Below are 19,227 nucleotides of genomic sequence, written 5' to 3' on the forward strand. Positions count from 1 at the left end.
AAACTCACAGTTTGGCGCTACCAATGAGCTAAAATACCCCAAATCATCAAAACAGCTTATAGAGATAGGGTGTATTGCCCCCTTAGAGAGCTTCACAAGACAGTATCACCATTCAAGCAGACTGTAAAGCATTACTTCCATTCCAGCATGATGACGTCACTGACCCCACCGAAAACATTTTTTGGAGTGGGGTCAGTGATGTCATCACACTGGACCGGAAGTGATGCTGTACAGTCTGCTTGAGAGGTGATACTGACTTGTGAAGCTCCTTAAGGGGGCAATACACCAAATCCCCAAAAGCTGTATATCGTTGTGCATGGAAGTAAGGGCACTTTTCAATGTGAGTGTAATTCCTGTAATTTATTTTTCTTTTTTATGTTTTTTCATCAAATCATCAGATTTCCGGGAGCTGCGATGCGCTCTGGTTTCCCCCCCCCCTCCCTCCCCTCCGTCTTCTTTGACGCCGGGGGATGGGCGGGTTCCCACAGCGCATCGGCGCCACCCATCCCGCTCCACTAGTGACGTCATAACTGGCGTCACGACGAGGAGCGTGCGACTCTCCACCATTGACGGCTAGATGGCAACAGGGGGGTTTTCTCCGCAGACGCAACACAAAGTCTGTTTTTAGAGACGCCACACTGCAATACAGCGCTCCTTTGGACCAAGCAAGGCACTACCAGTTTTGGGTTTGTGTTTTATTATTATTTTTTTTTTCTCTGTCTGGTATCTCCCACTGATCGGCCTGATGGAACTGGATATATCTCTGCCGTGCATTCCTTATCTCTCTTTATATACTGCACTCCATTGTGTTATGGAGTTGGCTGTATTTTAATTGACATCAATGTTTTTTGTTTTTTGTTTTTTTTTCTTCTGGCACAGACATTCTTTCCACCATCCCCATCAGACCAACGTTAATTTATCCCATTTTTATTGTATCAGCACATTTTGATACAATTTTTATATACCTTTTTCTTTTTAGGCTGTCCATTGTGGCGCTCCAATTTCTTTTTGTTTTTCTTTCTTTTATTTTTATTTTTATCATTTTTTTACGATCTTCTACCACCATTTGGGCACCTTTGTCTTGGGGGAGGCTTGTGTGAGCCCGCCTCGCCTGCGCTGACTCCAGCATACCTCAGCTCCCGGGACGGATGCACATGTTTGGTCCTGGTCCTGCGTTAACCACACACCCTAAAGTATGGACTCCGTGTAAGTATTTAGGGTGTTTGGCACCCTTGTTTGCCTGTTACGTTCAATTACCAGTATACTCACCATAGAATTTATTCATGTTTTAGATGTCCCCTGAATATCTGCCCCTAATGAGTGTCCTTCACACGAAACGCGTCGGGCACATGGGATCTAGACACATGTCTACAATACACCTTCTATCCAGAACATCTTCTTTATTCTATCAATATGTTTACTGTTTTCATCTGGTTTCCCTCCACCGGTGCTGCTGCATTTTACATGTATATATATGAAATGTTTGTATTTATTATCCATCAATGAGACCACAATGTGACGCCAAGTTTGATATGTTCTTGTCGTTTTTTGCATATGCACATACATATGTGTTTGCAATGTACCATTGAAATGATGTTTACTACAATGTCTTTTCTTTATGTGTTTCCCTTCTGATTGGGTTTTTATGCATCTCATTTTTTTCAATAAACATATACATTTATTTCAGTTTCCTTCACCGTGTCCATGACCTCATTTAAAGTCCCGCCCTGTCCAACAATTTTCCGCAACAGGGATGGAGGCACATTTTAATATGTGCCTCATTTAAAGTCCCAAATCCCCCTTTTTTCTTTTCATCAAATACAGGCGAGCGAAGATCGCTCAAAACAAACAGCAAACAATGTAACAAACAGATGTCCATTCCGTATATTATAACAGCAGATTACAAAGATATACTAGATCATGTAGAGGTACAATGCCACGATAATATAGCCAATAGTAAGAATACGATATGCAAAGGAATCAGGAGCCATATGGTAGTTATATAAGGTCAATAAAACAATGAAGGGGCGCACAAATAAAGCACAAAATACATAACCACATTACTCCTTATCAGGTATAGTGGTCAAGGAATCTACCCATGGGGACCAAATCTTATGAAACTTCTTAAAGTGGATGTAAACCCACTCTCATCCTTTCTAAATTACTGCCCTAGTGGTTATCTATAAGGATATACATGCCTCCTGCATGTATCCTTACCTGTCAAATGTCTCCCCTCTGTCTATTATGAGACCCAAAAAACTGCAGATTCTGTGGGTGGGTCTGTTGTCCGGAGCTCGGTGGGTGGAGTCGTGATGTCAGTAGACTCTACCCCACCTCTACACTCCCCTTATCAATATGCATTTTCTCCTGTGTATTTCTTACACTGAACTTCTGCTATGATCACTAACATCCAGTCAAAACCCAGAAAAGTCACCACATGACTTCAGCATGCCCAATCATGCTGAGGTGTAGAGCAGCCAATCCTGGGAGAGCAGGAGAAGAAAGGAGGGGGGGTGGGAAGTACACAGAATGCCTCTCTCAGGCTCGTGCACGAGATATGTAAATCACCTGTCACTCACAGCAAGGGGGAAGAACTGACTACTATTTCTCTGTGTGTCAGTTTTTATCTTACTAAAAAAGATAAGAGGATTGCTCAGAGCTGTATTAACTCTTCGTGGCAAGACTGGGCACAGAAGACATGAAATCCTTTACTGTACTAGGTGCAAGCCTTAATTAATTTTTTTTGTTTCGGGTTTACATCAAATTTAAGGCAACCTTTAGCCCCGTAGGTTAGTTTGTATGAGCGAATCACCTAGTTAACTAGTCGAAGCCACTGAGTCATTGTAGGGGGATGCTGTGACCAATGGATATGCTATCAATTTTCTAACATTAGAAAAATACCAAGTGTAGCAGAATTTTAATAACTTATGGAAGACTATCGAATTCTTGCATTTTTAATGGTATGTGTGCATTGATGGCCTTTTATGATTTTATTTGAGTGTTGCTGACAGAGGAAGAGTATTGATTTATCCCTGATGATCTGATACTAAGGATCATAAGGAGAAGGCAGGATGGTGAATTTAGAGAGAGTAATCCTCAAAGGATAAGGCCCCCTGTTGGGGAAAAGTGCACTCGGACCTGCACTCGAACCTATTATAAATATACAGTATCTAACACAAGTGAGTACACCCCTCAAATTTTTGTAAATATTTTAGTATATCTTTTCATGTGACAACACTGAAGAAATGACATTTTGCTACAATGTAAAGTAGTGAGTGTACAGCTTGTATAACAATGTAAATTTGCTGTCCCCTCAAAATAACTCAACACACAGCCATTCATGTCTAAACCGCTGGCAACAAAAGTGAGTACACCCCTAAGTGAAAATGTCCAAATTGGGCCCAAAGGGGTTGATTTACTAAAGGGAAAAAGGCAAGTGCAGATGCTCCAGAGCTCAGTAAATGAGCAGAAACACTGCTGACTTCCATCATCCAATCTTGTGCAATTTTTTTTTTTCCCTGCACGTGATCGGGTACTCTTTGCAAAGTGAAACCTTACCTCATTTACTAAGCTCTGGAGCAACTACAATTAGCAAAGTGCAGTCTTTTTGTCTTTAGTAAATCAACCCTAAGTGTCAATAATTTGTGTGGCCAACATTATTTTCCAGCACTGCCTTAACCCTCTCAAGCATGGAGTTCACCAGAGCTTCACAGGTTGCCACTGGAGTACTCTTCCACTCCTCCATGACGACATCATGCAGCTGGTGGGTGTTAGAGACCTTGCGCTCCTCCACCTTCTGTTTGAAGATGCCCCACAGATGTTCAATAGGGTTTGGGTCTGGAGACTTGCTTGGCCAGTCCATTACCTTTACCTCAGCTTCTTTAGCAAGGGAGTGGTCGTCTTGGAGGTGTGTTTGGGGTCGTTATCATGTTGGAATACTGCCCTGTGGCCCAGTCTCTGGATCATGCTCTGCTTCAGTATATCATAGTATATATTGACATTCATGGTCCCATCAATGAACTGCAGCTCCCCAGTGCCGGCGGCACTCATGCAGCCCCAGACTATGACAGCAAACTGTTTGCAGGCTTTCTTGTGCATCATCTTTAGAGGCTTCTTTCTGGGATGACAGTCATGCAGACCAATTTGATGCAGTGTGCGGCGTATGGTCTGAACACTGACAGGCTGACCCGCCATCCCTTCAACCTCTGCAGCAATGCTGGCAACACTCATATGTCTATTTCCCAAAGACAACCTCTGGATATGACGCTGAGCACGTGCACTCAACTTCTTTGGTCGACCATGGCGAGGCCTGTTCTGAGTAGAACCTGTCCTGTTAAACTTCTGTATGGTCTTGGCCACCGTGTTGCAGCTCAGTTTCAGGGTCTTGGAAATCTTCTTATAGCCTAGGCCATCTTTATGTAGAGCAACACTTTTTTTTTTTCAGATCCTCAGAGAGTTCTTTGCCATGAGGTGGCATGTTGAACTTCCAGTGACCAGTATAAGAGAGTGATAGCGATAACACCAAATGTAACACACCTGCTCCCCATTCATATCTGAGACCTTGTAATACTAATGAGTCACATGACACCGGGGAGGTAAAATGGCTAGATGGGCCCAATTTGGACATTTTCATTTAGGGGTGTACTCACTTTTGTTGCCAGCGGTTTAGACATTAATGGCTGTGTGTTGAGTTATTTTGAGAGGACAGCAAATTTACACTGCTATACAAGCTGTACACTCACAACTTTACATTGTAGCAAAGTGTCATTTCTTCAGTGTTGTCACATGAAAAGGTATAATAAAATATTTACAAAAATGTGAGGGGTGTACTCACTTTTGTGAGATACTGTAGGTCAAACTTGTAAGGTTAGTGCATCTTGTGGGGGGTGTTCATGAGGTGTTACAATGCATAAGAATCACGTAGACACATGGAAGGAATTTCAAAATAAAGATGCTATTTTTGTGCTACAATTATTGGCAAGATTTTGTGAACAATTAGTGATTATTGGAATATATGATTTTGTCATATTTGAATTCCACACCACAACACTGGTATCATATGCATATTTTTTCTGAGCAGAAATCTACATCGCATGACATCAACATTTTGGTGTGAACAGGGCACTTTGTTTGTGCCCAAAAGTGGCATCAGTATTTCAACTCTCTAGTGAATGGGTGCTTCCAGCCTTCCCAGCAGAAGCAGATGCTAGCCTGAATGAGTTGGACATTCCCAAAGTCCTCAAAGCTTATCTCCAGGATACTTCTGCATTCAGACGTTCTGACAAACTTTTCATCATACCTAATGGAAAATTTAAAGGGAAAGAGGCTTCGACCAGAACCATCTTGGTCTGGATAGTAAAAACATTTCAACGGGCATATAGAGCGGCCGTGAAGGACCCTCCAGAGGTGGTTAGAACTTACTCAACCAGGGCGATGTTTTCTTCTTGGGCAGCACGGGCAGGAGTGTCTCTGGAGACAGTCTACAAAGCGGCTAGCTGGTCATCCCATCATACGTTCCTGAAACTCTACAGGGTGGATCCAGCAGCTCTTACTACAGTAGACTTTGGGAGGAAAACTATCCCAGCTTCTATGTCCATTATTAAAGACTAAGTTTGCAGCATTAAACCCTCCTTCTCAAAAGCTCATTATTTATCATATGTATGCTGCCATGTTGGCGTCAGGAAAATAGAAAATTGTATCAAATACTTACCGTAATTTTCCTTTCCTGGCACTAATACAAGGCAGCATACGCACCCTCCCTCTGATCTTTGTGCTTTATACGGAGAATGGGGGAGGTAGCTCTCAATTAGACTTTTAGGGCTAGTTTACACTTGTTTCAAAACATGGCTTCGGACCACGCTTTGTTAAAGCTCTCTGAATGCCAGTCAAAGCCCCTGTCACTAAATAAAATGGTGAGCTTACAGTCCTGTTTACACATGCTTTTGCTTGGTGCTGCTTCGATAAAGCTTTGGTGGAGCTTCAATGGGGCTTCAGTGGAGCTTCGGTGGGGCTTCAAGCAAGCTTTGCCACAGACTTCTATGGAGGCTTTGAAGATGCTTTAAAGCAACAGCTACATGGGGTATCATTTTTGAAGCAAAACCAAAGCAAAGTAAAGCAAAAGCATGTGTAAACAGGACTGTAAGCTAACCATTTCATTTAGTGACAGGAGCTTTGACTAGCATTCAGAGAGCTTTAACAAAGCCTGTCGGAAGCCTTGTTGAAGCCGAAGCAAGTGTAAATTGAGCCCTTATAGAGCTAAACCGGTCCTGTGGGTGGAAATAGGGGCGAAGCTATATCATATGTATGCTGCCATGTATTGGCGCCAGGAAAGGAAAATTACGGTAATTATTTGATACAATTTTCCAGTTTTTGTGCACTTGCAAATAATTTATGTTGCATATTTCTGAGCAGAAAAGAAAAACTCACGTGACAGCAGTGTTATGGTGTGAACAGGGCACATAGAAGACAATTGTTTTGGTTTTTTTTGGTGCCCTTTCAGGGAATTTATGTTGTATATTTTTGAGCAGAAAAAAACTCATGTGACAGCAATGTTATGGTGTGAACAGGGCACATAGAAACCATTTTTTTGTGCACTTGCAAAGAATTTATGTTGCATATTTCTGAGCCGAAAAAAAAACCCTCACGTGACAGCAATGTTATGGTGTGAACAGGGCACATAGAAGACAACTGTTTTTTTGTTATTTTTTGTGACCTTGAAGGGAATTTATGTTGTATATTTCTGAGCAGAAAAAAAACTCATGTGACAGCAATGTTATGGTGTGAACAGGGCACATAGAAAACAATTGTTTTTTTCTGTGCCCTTACAGAGGATTTATGTTACATATTTCTACACAGAAAAAAACCCTCAAGGAACAACAATAGTATGGCGTTAACAGGGCACATAAAAACAATTTTTTTGTGCCCTTGCAGAGAATTTATGTTTCATATTTCTGTGAAGAAAAAAAAAAAACTCACGTGACAGCAATGTTATGGTGTGAACAGGGCACCAGTGTTAATTTTGACATCAAATTTCGATTTTGATTTAGTTATAGTCTTTCGAATAAAATGCCATTTTAGCTTAGTCCTATTTTAGTCTTTGACTAAAATACCATTTTAGTTTTAGTCGTATTTTAGTCGACTAAAATCTCCAGTACATTTTAGTCGTCTAAAATCTAATGGGTTTAGATAAATTTTAATGCATTATTTAAGACACAGATTTAGTAAATTAAACCAAGTTTCATACAAAAAACAAATATAATGTTTTTTGACAAGCAGAAGTACAACTTGAAAATATAAAAAACCCAAAAAACTGTAAACTCTATTGACTGTAATGCCAATGCACATATTACCTGAATATATTACCAACATTAAATATTAAGAAAAAACATAATAAAAGCTTTTTCTTATTTTTTTTTGCCGCTTAGTAGATGACCCCTACATATTCTTAAGTGGTAGTGCAGTGTTCATTTTGACGTCAAATTTCAATTTAGTTTTAGTTATAATCTTTTGACTAAAATGCCATTTTAGTCGTATTTTAGTCTTTTAACTAAAATACCATTTTAGTTTTAGTCATATTTTAGTCATCTTAACTGTTTTAGTTTTAGTCGTATTTAGTTGACTAAAATAGTATTAATTTAGTTCATGAAAATATTTTGGTCAATGAAATTAACATGAAAAACAAAAGCAATACAGGGCTTGTGTGAGTGAAAACAATCAAGAGTTGAAATGAACAAAAAAGCTGCAACAGTGAAATGTGAGATATACCACAACAAACAAAATAAAACAAGTAACAGTTCGCTAATCATGTGTTGAAAATAAGCAAAAGTCTTATAGTGATCTAAATACTCCAATTTGATCAGCAAATGAGTGATAGATTCTTAAAAAATTGTACCCAGTGATATCTTCCATCAAGTGACATCACCAACATTTAGTCAAGGTGTACCCTTACCTGCATGGTGGACCCTCTAATTATGGAAGGTCAAACGCGCTCTTGATACATCTATTGGTAAGGCGTCCGAAGGAAATATGGTGCAGGCACTCCACGTCTCTCCAGCCGTTTCTCCCACACTAGGAATAAACCATCATGGCAGCCTGGCAGTACCCAAAAAATGAATGAGAAACAAGGGGCCTCCGATAGTATAAAACCTTAAAGGTATTTTATTGGCACATCAACAGAGGAACTCTGAAGTGCATAAGAATAAAATAGCTGCAGCAAAATATAAGCTAAAAAGCTCACAAAGAGTAAAAATCGCGGTGTAGTAGATTAGCGTTTCCTTGCCCGACCGGTTTCATCACGATAGGACTTCTTCCGGCGCATAGGAAATGCTTCCTATCACCGCATATACAGTGGGGTAAAAAAGTATTTAGTCAGCCACCAATTGTTCAAGTTCTCCCACTTAAAAAGATGAGAGAGGCCTGTAATTGTCATCATAGGTATACCTCAACTATGAGAGACAAAATGTGGAAACAAATCCAGACAATCACATTGTCTGATTTTTGAAAGAATTTATTTGCAAATTATGGTGGAAAATAAGTATTTGGTGAATATCAAAAGTTAACCTCAGTACTTTGTTATATATCCTTTGCTGGCAATGACAGAGGAGAGACGTTTTCTGTAAGTCTTCACAAGGTTGTCACACACTGTTGCTGGTATGTTGGCCCATTCCTCCATGCAGATCTCCTCTAGAGCAGTGATGTTTTGGGGCTGTCGCTGTTCAACACGGACTTTCAACTCCCTCCAAAGGTTTTCTATGGGGTTGAGATCTGGAGACTGGCTAGGCCACTCCAGGACCTTGAAATGCTTCCTACGAAGCCACTCCTTCGTTGCCCGGGTGGTGTGTTTTGGATCATTGTCATGCTGAAAGACCCAGACACGTTTCATCTTCAATGCCCTTGCTGATGAGAGGAGGTTTGCACTCAAAATCTCACAATACATGGCTCCATTCATTCTTTCATGTACACGGATCAGTCGTCCTGTTCCCTTTGCAGAGAAACAGCCCCAAAGCATGATGTTGCCACCCCCATGCTTCACAGTAGGTATGGTGTTCTTTGGTTGCAACTCAGCATTCTCTCTCCTCCAAACACGAAGAGTTGTGTTTCTACCAAACAGTTCTACTTTGGTTTCATCTGACCATATGACATTCTCCCAATCCTCTTCTGGATCATCCAAATGCTCTCTAGCAAACCTCAGATGGGCCCGGACATGTACTGGCTTAAGCAGGGGGACACGTCTGGCACTGCAGGATCTGAGTCCCTGGCGGCGAAGTGTGTTACTGATGGTAGCCTTTGTTACGTTGGTCCCAGCTATCTGCAGGTCATTCACTAGGTCCCCCCATGTGGTTCTGGGATTTTTGCTCACCGTTCTTGTGATCATTTTGACCCCACGGGGTGAGATCTTGCGTGGAGCCCCAGATCGAGGGAGATTATCAGTGGTCTTGTATGTTCCATTTCTAATTATTGCTCCCACAGTTGATTTCTTCACACCAAGCTGCTTGCCTATTGCAGATTCAGTCTTCCCAGCCTGGTGCATGTCTACAATTTCGTTTCTGGTGTGATTTGACAGCTCTTTGGTCTTCACCATAGTGGAATTTGGAGTGTGACTGTCTGAGGTTGTGGACAGGTGTCTTTTATACTGATAACAAGTTCAAACAGGTGCCATTAATAAAGGTAATTAGTGGAGGACAGAGGAGCCTCTTGAAGAAGAAGATACAGGTTTGTGAGAGCCAGAAATCTTGCTTGTTTGTAGGTTACCAAATACTTCTTTTCCACCATAATTTGCAAATAAATTCTTTCAAAAATCAGACAATGTGATTGTCTTGATTTATTTCCATATTTTGTCTCTCATAGTTGAGGTATACCTATGATGACAATTGCAGGCCTCTCTCATCTTTTTAAGTGGGAGAACTTGCACAATTGGTGGCTGACTAAATACTTTTTTGCCCCACTGTATATAGAGCAACCTAGCCAAGCCTCGTTCTGATGAAATTAACACTGCAGGGCACATAGAAAACAATATTTTTTTTTCCTGTGCCCTTGCAGAGGATTTATGGTACATATTTCTGTGCAGAAAAAAACCTCATGGGACAGCAATCTTATGGTGTTAACAAGGCACATACAAAACATTTTGTAGGTGCCCTTGTAGAGAATTTATGTTGCATATTTCTGAGCAGATAAAAAAACTCACATGACTGCAATGTTATGGTGTGAACAGGACAAAAAGAAAACAAGGGCAGAGCGACGTGCTGACGTCACCAACCATCTTTCTCATGTTCCGACGGATGTGTTTGGTTGTGTGCCGGCGGACACACCAAACTTAAGGTGCTTTTACTTACTGCTTTGAGTGTTATAATTGTATTACATGATAAACCCACAAAGAATTTTATGCTATGTGGAGCCTTTGGTCTCTTTTTGGTGCCCAACTCATATCCAACTCATTGAGTGACATCGGAAGTGTGGAGAAGCCCTGAGATGTGGAGAAAGGCTCCGGCTGGGTTTTAAGCCACAGGCGTACACCAACCCCCTACGATAAGGGGTCTACAAGAGCTGGTAAGCAGTCTCTACAGCTGGTGGGGGATTCACTGCAGTTTTTGGTGATGGATGATGGACACTGCCATTAAAAAGATTGATTCATTATCACATTGCTTGTGGACATTTTTGCACAGATGAATATATATTGATTCACCTATGGACTTCACAATTATTATTTAGTGTGATTCTTATTTTTTTTTCTATTTACTGTTTGTGATTGTGTTACACAAAAGTATTGCTGCTTACAGTTTATTTATTTTTCAGTGATAGATGGTTTATAGCGCAGTTTTTATATTTTTTATCCATAGAAAACAATTTTTTTTGTGCCCTTGCAGAGAATTTATGGTACATATTTCTGCGCAGAAAAAAAAACACTTACGTGACAGCAGTGTTGTTGCTATGTGGGAAAAAGACCAAGGGCTTCAGCCTGAAGGTAAATTTGATCCTATGACGCTCCCTTCCGATATTAGAAGGGGGCGTGAAGATCAGCGCCAGGGAGCTTTGCCCGGCGCTGGATTAAAGGTGATTTTAACACCAATTATAGCATTTTGATGGGGAGACACCTCTGGACCTTTACATTACACAGCCCCCACACCTCTGGACCCCTTTACATTACACAGCCCCCACACCTCTGGACCCCTTTACATTACACAGCCCCCACAGCTCTGGACCCCTTTACATTACACAGCCCCCCCACACCTCTGGACCTCTTTACATTACACAGGACCCCCCCCCACCTATGGACCCCTTTACATTACACAGCACCCCCCTACACCTCTGGACCCCTTCTGCATTACAAGGCCCCCACACCTCTGGATCCCTTCACATTCCACAGCCCTCCCTTCCACACCCCTGGACCCCTTTACATTACACAACCACCTCCCACACCTCTGGACCCCTTTTGCATTCCACAGCCCCCCCCCACAGCTCTGCCCCTACCTTATTCAGGGGAGACACAGGAGAGAGGAGCAGGGAGCAGGACAGAGGCATAACTGGAGAGAGAAACACAGATGCTAACAGCGGGAGCTGTCGGAGTTAACTTTCCAAGTTAACCAGCAGGTGATTGGTTGCTAGGTGGTCCTAGCAACCAATCACCTGCTGGTTAACTTGGAAAGTTAACTCCTGCAGCTCCCGCTGTCTATTCAGTGCTAGTGTGCAAACTACATACTATAGCCCCATACCTCCCAAGTTTTGAACTTCAGAATGAGGGACACTTGAGGGAGGAAGTGACCTGCAGTGCACGTAGTTTGGCATAATGGGTGTGGCCAAATGCTTAAGAGTGGAAGGGGCTGAAGAGGTGTGATTAAAAAAAAAACAAGCTTCCTTGTACTTATAGAAAGGGCTTTGATTGCTCTACCACAAGCTGGAGTCTCAAGTACACAAACCCCAGTAGAATCATTAAAAAAATTAAGAGTAATAAGCTTCCATTACAAATGGTTTTGCACAAACTGTGGAAGATTTTGTTACGCTAAGTAAAAATAAACAAAATGAACTAAAGATAGTGTGTGAGGGTAGGATGCACACCAAGTGAATGGAAATATATAAGTGCTCAAAAAAGAAAAATCCAAAAGTGTGTGAGTGGAGTCATGGAGATCAGTGTGGTTGAGACATGCTCACATCACACACAACACTGTCTGTGTAATGGTGATCTGGCCTGCCATTTGGCTGTCTCCTCAGTCCAGACGGGGTTCCCTGCCTCAGCCCCGGGCCAGACATTTTGCCTGATGCCCCCATGTCTCCCTTGAAATAAGCTGGGCATAGTTTTGGAGCTGACTTGTGAGTATCAGACCCCTTGGTCTTAACAGATCATTTTAGTTTATCTGTATTTATAGCTTATCTTTGCATCAAACTCCTGATGAGTGGTCGTAGAGTTTTTTAGGGTGCCTAGACAAGTTCGACTGTTAATTCCCTTCCATGATGTATTTTATGAGGAATATTATCTGAAGTACTATGTCATTCATGTGCATGTGTATTTCTGCATTTTTATATGTCAGCTCTTTTGCATATGGTTTTGTTATTTATTAAAAACATATCATGTGTTTCAAGATTATTTAATGTTCAAATGTTATTGATTAATAAATTATAAATATACACTATGCAATATCTATTGCAGTGACATCCCTCATTTAAAGTCCCACTATTTCTCTTTTCTGTACATGTATTAAGCTATGTGTGGAAAGATTCAAGAGTGTGTTATACAGAGTGCAAGGTTCAGGAGTGTGTTATACAGAGTGCAAGGTTCAGGAGTGCATTGTACAGGGTGCAAGGTTCAGGAATGTGTTGTACAGAGTGCAAGGTTCAGGAATGCGTTGTACAGAGTGCAAGGTTCAGGAGTGTGCTGCACAGGGTGCAAGGTTCAGGAGTGTGTTATACAGATGCAAAGTTCAGGAATGCTTTGTACAAAGTGCAAGTTTTATGCGTTGTACCAAGTGCAAGGTTCAGGAATGTGTTTCATACCTGGTGAGAGGTTCAGGAGTGCGTTGTACCAAGTGCAAGGTTCAGGAATGCGTTGTACAGAGTGCAAAGGTCAGGAGTGTGTTTCGTATGGAGTGAAAGGTTCAGGAGTGCGTTGTATAGAGTGCAAGGTTCAGGAGTGCGTTTTGTACATTGTGCAAGGTTCAGGAGTGCGTTGTACCGAGTGCAAGGTTCAGGAATACATTGTACAGAGTGCAAGGTTCAGGAGTGTGTTTTGTACAGGGTGAAAGGTTCAGGAGTGTGTTGTACAGAGTGCAAGGTTCAGGAGTGCATTTTGTACATTGTGCAAGGTTCAGGAGTACGCTGTACAGAGTGCAAGGTTCAGGAATGCGTTGTACAGAGTGCAAGGCTCAGGAGTGCATTGTACAGAGTGCAAGGTTCAGGAGTGCGTTGTACAGGCTGCAAAGTTCAGGAGTGCATTGCACAGAGTGCAAGGTTTAGGAGTGCATTGCACAGGGTGCAAGGTTTAGGAGTGCGTTGTACAGGGTGCAAGGTTCAGGAGTGCGTTGTACAGGGTGCAAGGTTCAGGAGTGCGTTGTACAGGGTGCAAGGCTCAGGAGTGCATTGTACAGAGTGAAAGGTTCAGGAGTGCGTTGCACAGGAGTGCATTGTACAGAGTGCAAGGTTCAGGTGTGCGTTGCATAAGGTTCAAGGATCAGGAGTGCATTGTACAGAGTGCAAGGTTTAGGCGTGCGTTGCACAGGGTGCAAGGTTCAGGAGTGCATTGTACAGAGTGCAAGGTTCAGGCGTGCGTTGCACAGGGTGCAAGGCTCAGGAGTACATTGTACGGAGTGCAAGGTTCAGGCGTGCGTTGCACAGGTTCAGGGGTGCGTTTCAGGTGCAGGTTTTCTTTCTACATAGAAAAAAATTTGCGTAACAGCAATGTTATGGTGTGAACAGGGCACATAGTAAAAACACGTCTCTGCACAGGTTGTTAAAAGTCTATGCAAGACAAATATGCACGTTTTTTTCCATCAGTCTTTATGCACATATGGTGTGAATGAGGGCTTAAATGGCTCTTTTACCTACTATTTGGATAACAGTCTTTCCAGTAACATACTATATGGTGTGTGAACTCTGCTCGCACACACTGCTGCTAAAAGTTCACTCACAGAATTAATTCCTATTCATTTGGTGTGTGACGTGCAGCTAGTTGTTGCCATGGTGACCAAGGTAGAGCTTCAAACCACTCCAGCATGAAGCTGCCCCTGTTGTCAATGGGAGAGGAACAATAGCCACAGGCTGAATGTCAGAGAAGAGTCAGGCTCCCCATCTGCCTATATGCCTTTGGAAATATACCAGAAATTTTCATGCAATGCACCAGACTCATCGACCAACTGGCAGCATTTAGTAAAATGCTGGCTCTATGTCAAGTCTCCCGGTAACGGTAGACATCCTTAGCAGAGGCATCATAATACAGAAGTTGCACAGTATTTATTAAGGAAACACAATGGAATCAATCTGCGTTACTGGTGAGTAGATATGAAAATAGACATACTCTTTAAAAGGTATAATTGTCACATATATCATTTATAATGATTTGCTTTCTGTCTATTCTCCTATTTAAAATGTTGCTGTTTTTGCTTGTTTACAGCCCTGTTAGCTGACGCAGTGCAGCATATTTAAAAGGCATTGCGCTTAGCCATTCATTCTTAAAAGCACAGTAATGTCAACCACTCGGGAGGGTAGGACTACTTTTCACCACCTTGCCACTGACGTAAAATTAAATATATACATATAGATGTAACAGAATTGCAGGTGAGATGTTATTCTCATTACAACGTGACCAACGATCAAGCTTGATCGCTCCCGATCCAACATATTTGAGGGTCGTGGTTACATTTTTTTTTTTTTTATGTACTGGGACTTTAAAATAAACTGTTCAGACTTTCATTTAGCTCTCGGATGATATTATTATCTTTAGTTACAATAAAATACGCAAGTGCGTTTGTTGATTTCTCTTGCTTGCTAGTTGCTCAGCCGTCATCCTGATCCTCTAGATTCAGTACTGTAAGCCCGTGCCCCAAAACTATTAAGGTTTGTATAGACAGGCATTGCAGCTTTTATTGTTTCATACTCAGGCTTTTTGAAATGTGTGCATTTGAACATGAATGCAGCAAAAGGGTGCGCTCAATGTATTTGCCTGGCAGGCAAACGTGTCTTAGGAGGACCTGCTGTGTCCAAAGGAACACAAAACAAAGCAGGTCAAGGTCATTCTCAGCTGTCATCCACACTACACCATTGAAGTAAATAGGAATCTCTTGACCTGTGTTTGATGTTTGTTTCAAACGCATGTCAAACGCAGAAAAACAATGATCAGCTACATGAGCTCTTATGGAAGCCAGGAGCTCTCACTTGACCACCTGCATACAGTATTTGTTCCAGGGCTGTGACTCAAAGTTTTGATCCAAAGTGTTGAAGCCAGAGAAGCTAGCATTTTCAGAAATACTGTAGGTCAGCAATGACTGCCTATATGTTTCTCCAATTACATGTTTTGACAGGAATGCCAGATGAAAAGATTTTTCCATGTGTTTTACAATTGAAAAACTAGTGTTGCCACTTTTTCTTCAAGCTAAACAAGCGAAACACTTTAGCAGTGCACAGCTTTTAGCATACACTATAGGATTGTAACAGAACTGGGACACCTTTGGGCACTCCAAAGAGAATAGTAATGCAGTGTGCATAGTGCCCCTTCACCCTCCTGTCAGGCCCAGTTCTATGCCACATTCCTCTCTGAATATTGTGTCCGGGTTTCAGGCGGACTGAAACCCGGACACATGATTCAAAACCCAAACTGTCTGGGTGAATCCCGAACAGGTGGAAACCCTATTGCAAACCCTGCTAATGATGTTTCTTATTAATTTTTAGTGACATGTGGCAGTGCAGATTTGGGCATCATTTCGATAGCAAGCAAGATAAAATGTGTGAGCAGGATAGTCCATATGTGCAGGTGAGTCACTGAGGCATACTGCTGGAGAGAAGAGATCTCGGTTTGGCTCTGAACTGGCACATGGGCAGCTGCTATAACCTTAGCATAACTCCTAACTGTCCCTGATTTCGAGGGACTGTCTCTCATTTGGGGCAAAGTCCCTCTGTCCCCCTGTTCCTCTTTCCTCCTCATTTGTCTCTCATTTTCACACTGAGGTGCTTTACAGGCGCTACAGTGCTAAAAATAGCGCCTGTGAAGCGCCTCTCCTGTCTCTCCAGTGTAAAAGCCGGAGGGCTTTCACACTGGAGCGGTGCGCTGGCAGGACGGTAGAAAAAGTCCTGCAAGCAGCATCTTTGGAGCGGTGTATAATTTTTATTTTTTGCGCTATAAACAAAAAAAGAGCGACAATTTTGAAAAAAACGCAATATGTTTTACTTTTTGCTATAATAAATATCCCCCAAAAATATATAAAAAAAAACGTTTTTTTTCCTCAGTTTAGACCGATATGTATTCTTCTACATATTTTTGTTAAAAAAAAATTGCAATAAGCGTATATTGATTGGTTTGCACAAAATTTATAGCGTCTACAAAATAGGGGATAGTTTTTAGCTTTTTTATTTTTAATTTTTTTTATTAGTAATGGCGGCGATCTGTGATTTTTATCGGGACTGCAACATTATAGCGGACACATCGGACATTTTTGACACTATTTTGGGTCCATTGTAATTTATACAGCGATCGATGCTATAAAAATGCATTGATTACTGTGTAAATGACTTTAACATGGGCTTTAACACACAGGACAGTGATCACTGCGCTCGATGACAGAGAGCTGTGATCTCTGTCCTGTCACTATGCAGAACGGGGAATGCTTTGTTTACAAAAGCATCTCCCCATTCTTCCTCTCCGTGACACGATCGCGGGCACCCGGCGGACATCGAGTACATTGGCGTGCACTGGTCGGCAAGCGGCTAAAATAGGTTTCTTTACACATCCTGTTTTCACTACTTGCTCCAAAACAGACTCCGCAAGTTGAGGAGAACCTTGGGAAAATTGACCACGAAGACCATGAGGGCGCTGCATATAGTGAAAAAAGTAGCCCCATGGAATATTAAAGTCTTCTACCAACCTTTCAAAAGATATTACAGCTCTTCGATGCACCACCTGGCCAACAGTTTTAACATTAAATTTAGCCCAAGCTCCTGGATCTGTTATAGAGCCTAGATGGGGCAACTGGGGATTACTCCACAAGGGGGTATTCAGAGATAGTGTCGACCTGGGATATTTTTCACAAGTCAACCCCATCTTCCAAGCCCTAATAGTTGTTATCATTGAAGGGGTCAGCTTATATGGTGCTTTAGGGCCTCAAAACAAAAGTAATTGAAGTGCTTCAAAAGAATTAATTACTGAAGTCTCTAAAGTTATAGAGGGGTTGTATTTTTCTGGATTAAGCCATCCTACTGCTGTTACCAACTGTGCCGTCAGATAATATTTATGGCAATCTGGGAAGGCTAATGCTCTTTGAGACAAAAATGATGCATAAGTGTAGAAAATTTATATCTAGGTGACTGATTCCTCCATAAAAAAGAAGAAAAAATACTATATAGTCATGTAAAAAAAAGATTTGGCAGCCACTGTGGGGAGTTTCAAAATAAATATATAAATTTTGGAAGAATTTTAATTTTTATTAAATTTATACATCCCAATATCGACAAGGGTAATGTCTCCCATGCTTTTAATTTTTTCCTAACCTCCTGTACCACTGGAGCTAAATTAAGCGACAGATAATCAGAGGCCTGTTGTGAAATTACCACCCCTAAATATTTAAATTCAGTCATCCATTGTAATGGTATATCCGGGGAAGCTGTAGCCTATGCCCAAGTATCTATAGCCAATAACAAATATTTAGCCCAGTTCACCTTGAGTCCCGTGACTACAGAATACACATTCGTCAAATTAAGAGCTCCTTGTAATGACGGACCTGCATCATTAAAAAATAGCAGCATATAATCTGCATACAGGGCTACCCTCTCCTCCAGTCCTCCAATCCGAAGTCCCCGACTATTAGGAGACATGGGATTTCGATAAAGTATCTGTAATCAAGAAATAAACACTAATGGGAATTCCATCCTTCTAAGGACTTCCCACAGGAAAGGCCATTCGACAGTGTCAAAGGCCTTTTCTATATCTAAAGAGGCCACTGTTCTAGATCCTTCATTTATATATTGGGTATGTAAATTAGTGAATAGTCTATGCAGGTTAATATATCTCGTCTTTTGGGGCATAAAGCCCGTTTGATCAGAATCAATAATAGAAGGTAACAAAGGTTGTAAGCTAAGCGTAAATAATTTAGTCAAAATTTTAAAATCATTATTAAGTAGGACTATAGGCCTATAAGAAAAACATAACTTTGGATCTCTAGCTTTCTTGTGGCTAAGATGGGCATATCTCATGGAATCAGGGAGAGACCCCCTAAACACTTTGCTGCAAGTTTCGGGGCCAAGACATCTCCATGTGTTTTATAAAATTCGATAGGAAGTCCGTCTGGACCTGGAGCCTTTACACTCGGAAAAGAACCTATAGCCATCAAGACCTCCTCTGAAGTAATAGGACAAACTAAAACCTCTTGCTCCCTATCTGACAACCACTCAAGTTCTACCTGATCCAAAAGAACAGATAAATATCCAGGGTGGAAGCCAGAAGGGAGAGAAGAGGTATAAAGAGAACTATAGTATTGACTAAAGGCATCTACCTCTGGAGAGGAAACTTTTTCCCCACTCGAAGTAATAACTTCTGATATAAGTGTGGCCGAATGATCATGTTGTGCCAACATTGCTAAAAATCTCCCATTTTTATCCCCTCGCTCAAAGAATCTCTGTCTATTTTTATATAGGTCTAACCTAGTTACTTCAGTCATGTGTAAATGAAGGTCGCGTTGCGCCGCCATTAATAATTCAAAGTTACTAGTACTAGGGTCAGAGCTATAAGATTCCTTCTGAAGCTCCACCAGAGTTTGTAAAGACCGAGCAGTGGTCAACTGTCCCTTTCAGAGCGCTGCTATGGCTGAAATATATTGACCCTGAACAAATGACTTATAGGCATCCCATACAATATCTGGAGAAGATGATCGATCCCACATTATTTTCCCAGTATTCAACTATCAGAGATGGCATCAGAATGAATGACCCAATGAGGTCATAGTCGCCATAATGATGCATTTTTAGAGGTAGGAGTACAGATTAACAGGGATAGAGGACAGTGGTCCGACAAACCACTCGGTAAATATGTGGCTTCTA

The 19,227-nt window shown here is 41.5% G+C and overlaps 1 protein-coding gene across 2 annotated transcripts in view; it reads left to right on the forward strand.

Moving 5' to 3' along the window:
• Positions 1–19,227, forward strand: part of MATCAP2 (microtubule associated tyrosine carboxypeptidase 2) — a 91,866-nt gene that overhangs the window by 8,427 nt on the left and 64,212 nt on the right. Inside the window, exon 1 of one of the 2 annotated variants that reach the window (XM_073630515.1) lies at positions 14,153–14,474. The exons of the other annotated variant lie outside the window; for it this stretch is intronic. Within the exon in view, the coding sequence (XP_073486616.1) occupies positions 14,453–14,474 (22 nt within the window). The 5' untranslated portion in view covers positions 14,153–14,452. Of the gene's footprint in view, positions 1–14,152; positions 14,475–19,227 lie in introns of those variants that run through there. 2 annotated transcript variants of the gene reach the window in all.

Source organism: Aquarana catesbeiana, linkage group LG05, assembly GCF_042186555.1.
Source record: "Aquarana catesbeiana isolate 2022-GZ linkage group LG05, ASM4218655v1, whole genome shotgun sequence".
Classification (NCBI taxonomy): Eukaryota; Metazoa; Chordata; class Amphibia; order Anura; family Ranidae; genus Aquarana; species Aquarana catesbeiana.